The sequence below is a fragment of the Entamoeba invadens genome (assembly GCF_000330505.1).
Source record: "Entamoeba invadens IP1 unplaced genomic scaffold scaff_1105074725959, whole genome shotgun sequence".
NCBI classification, from domain to species: Eukaryota; Evosea; order Mastigamoebida; family Endamoebidae; genus Entamoeba; species Entamoeba invadens.
The window spans coordinates 33,922-34,988 of NW_004440417.1; the positions used below are offsets into that span (position 1 = coordinate 33,922).

Genomic DNA, 1,067 nt, shown 5'->3' on the forward strand with positions numbered 1-1,067 from the left:
GAGTCGATAGAAGAAGAGGGTGATGTCTTGTTGCCCATGTGTAGCTTCTTTGATGTCGCAAAGGTAAGTCAAAATCTGTGAGCAACGAACCATACGTGCGCCGTACTGTGGAGGATACTCAACAAAAGTGGTTAGAGAATCTTCGAAAAGGCCATCGGCTACTTTCCGATCTATTAACTTATAATGCTTGATTAAGTACTCTCTGCAATCTTCGTATTTCTCTTGATCTAAAAAGTTTGCGACATCTTCAACGTACTCTTGGGGGATCTTTGAAGTGCGTTCCATCAGTTGGATTTACAAGTTGTCAGCGCATTGATGAGATTTGAACAGTCAGCACCACGAAGGTCATTCTAGTTTATTTTCTAGTTTATTTATAGTAATATTATAGTTCAATGCGGTGAATTAAAACAAATAGTATACAATTAAATAAAGGAGAGATTCTGTAGGGATGTGCATTCCAAGGTCAAAGCTTGACAAGAGGAGGGAATGGTCAAATTCTTCACGTTGCAATCACACAATTTGAGTTGTGTGACACGTGTGAATTTGAGAGTTTTTGGAGTTAGAGTACTAATTATCGAGATTTCTATAATATCTTCGGGGATCTTGTCAATGGAACATTCACATAAGGTTAACTTCTTGAGTCGAAGACTCGTGATTCCTCTCTTCTTCTCAACAATCACGTCCTTTGAGTTTTCGATGAAACAATTGGAACACAAAGAAACAAGACTCGTTGGCAATAGTATTTTTCTGGTTCTTTTATAATTAGCGAATAGTTTCAATTCGGTGAGTTGCGTGAGTTGAGAAAAGTTATAACATTCGGGGAATTGCCCCATTTTTTCCATGAAATCGAAATTGACTAAACTTGTCATTGTCTCAACAACTTTCGGGAAATACGTGTCGACGCCCAACGAGTGTGTAGTTGGCACCGGTGTATTTTGTTGACAATCTGAGACGTGAAGAGCCGGGAGATAGAGTTTAAAAATCTCCAAAAAAGCGGGGCTTTCCATTTCAAATGAATCGATCCGCAAAAAAATCTTGGAAAGGAAAATTTTTTGTGAGAGGATGAA

At 38.5% G+C, this 1,067-nt stretch overlaps 2 protein-coding genes across 2 annotated transcripts; both read right to left on the minus strand.

The window, feature by feature from the left end:
* On the minus strand, positions 1-285 carry EIN_503960 (hypothetical protein; the record flags this gene model as incomplete). Its single annotated transcript, XM_004257003.1, has 1 exon — positions 1-285. A coding segment is annotated over one exon (285 nt), but the record flags the coding sequence as incomplete, so codon positions are not given.
* Positions 286-422: 137 nt separating this feature from the next.
* On the minus strand, positions 423-1,067 carry EIN_503970 (hypothetical protein; the record flags this gene model as incomplete). The annotated part of the gene is made up of 1 exon (XM_004257004.1): positions 423-1,067. A coding segment is annotated over one exon (645 nt), but the record flags the coding sequence as incomplete, so codon positions are not given.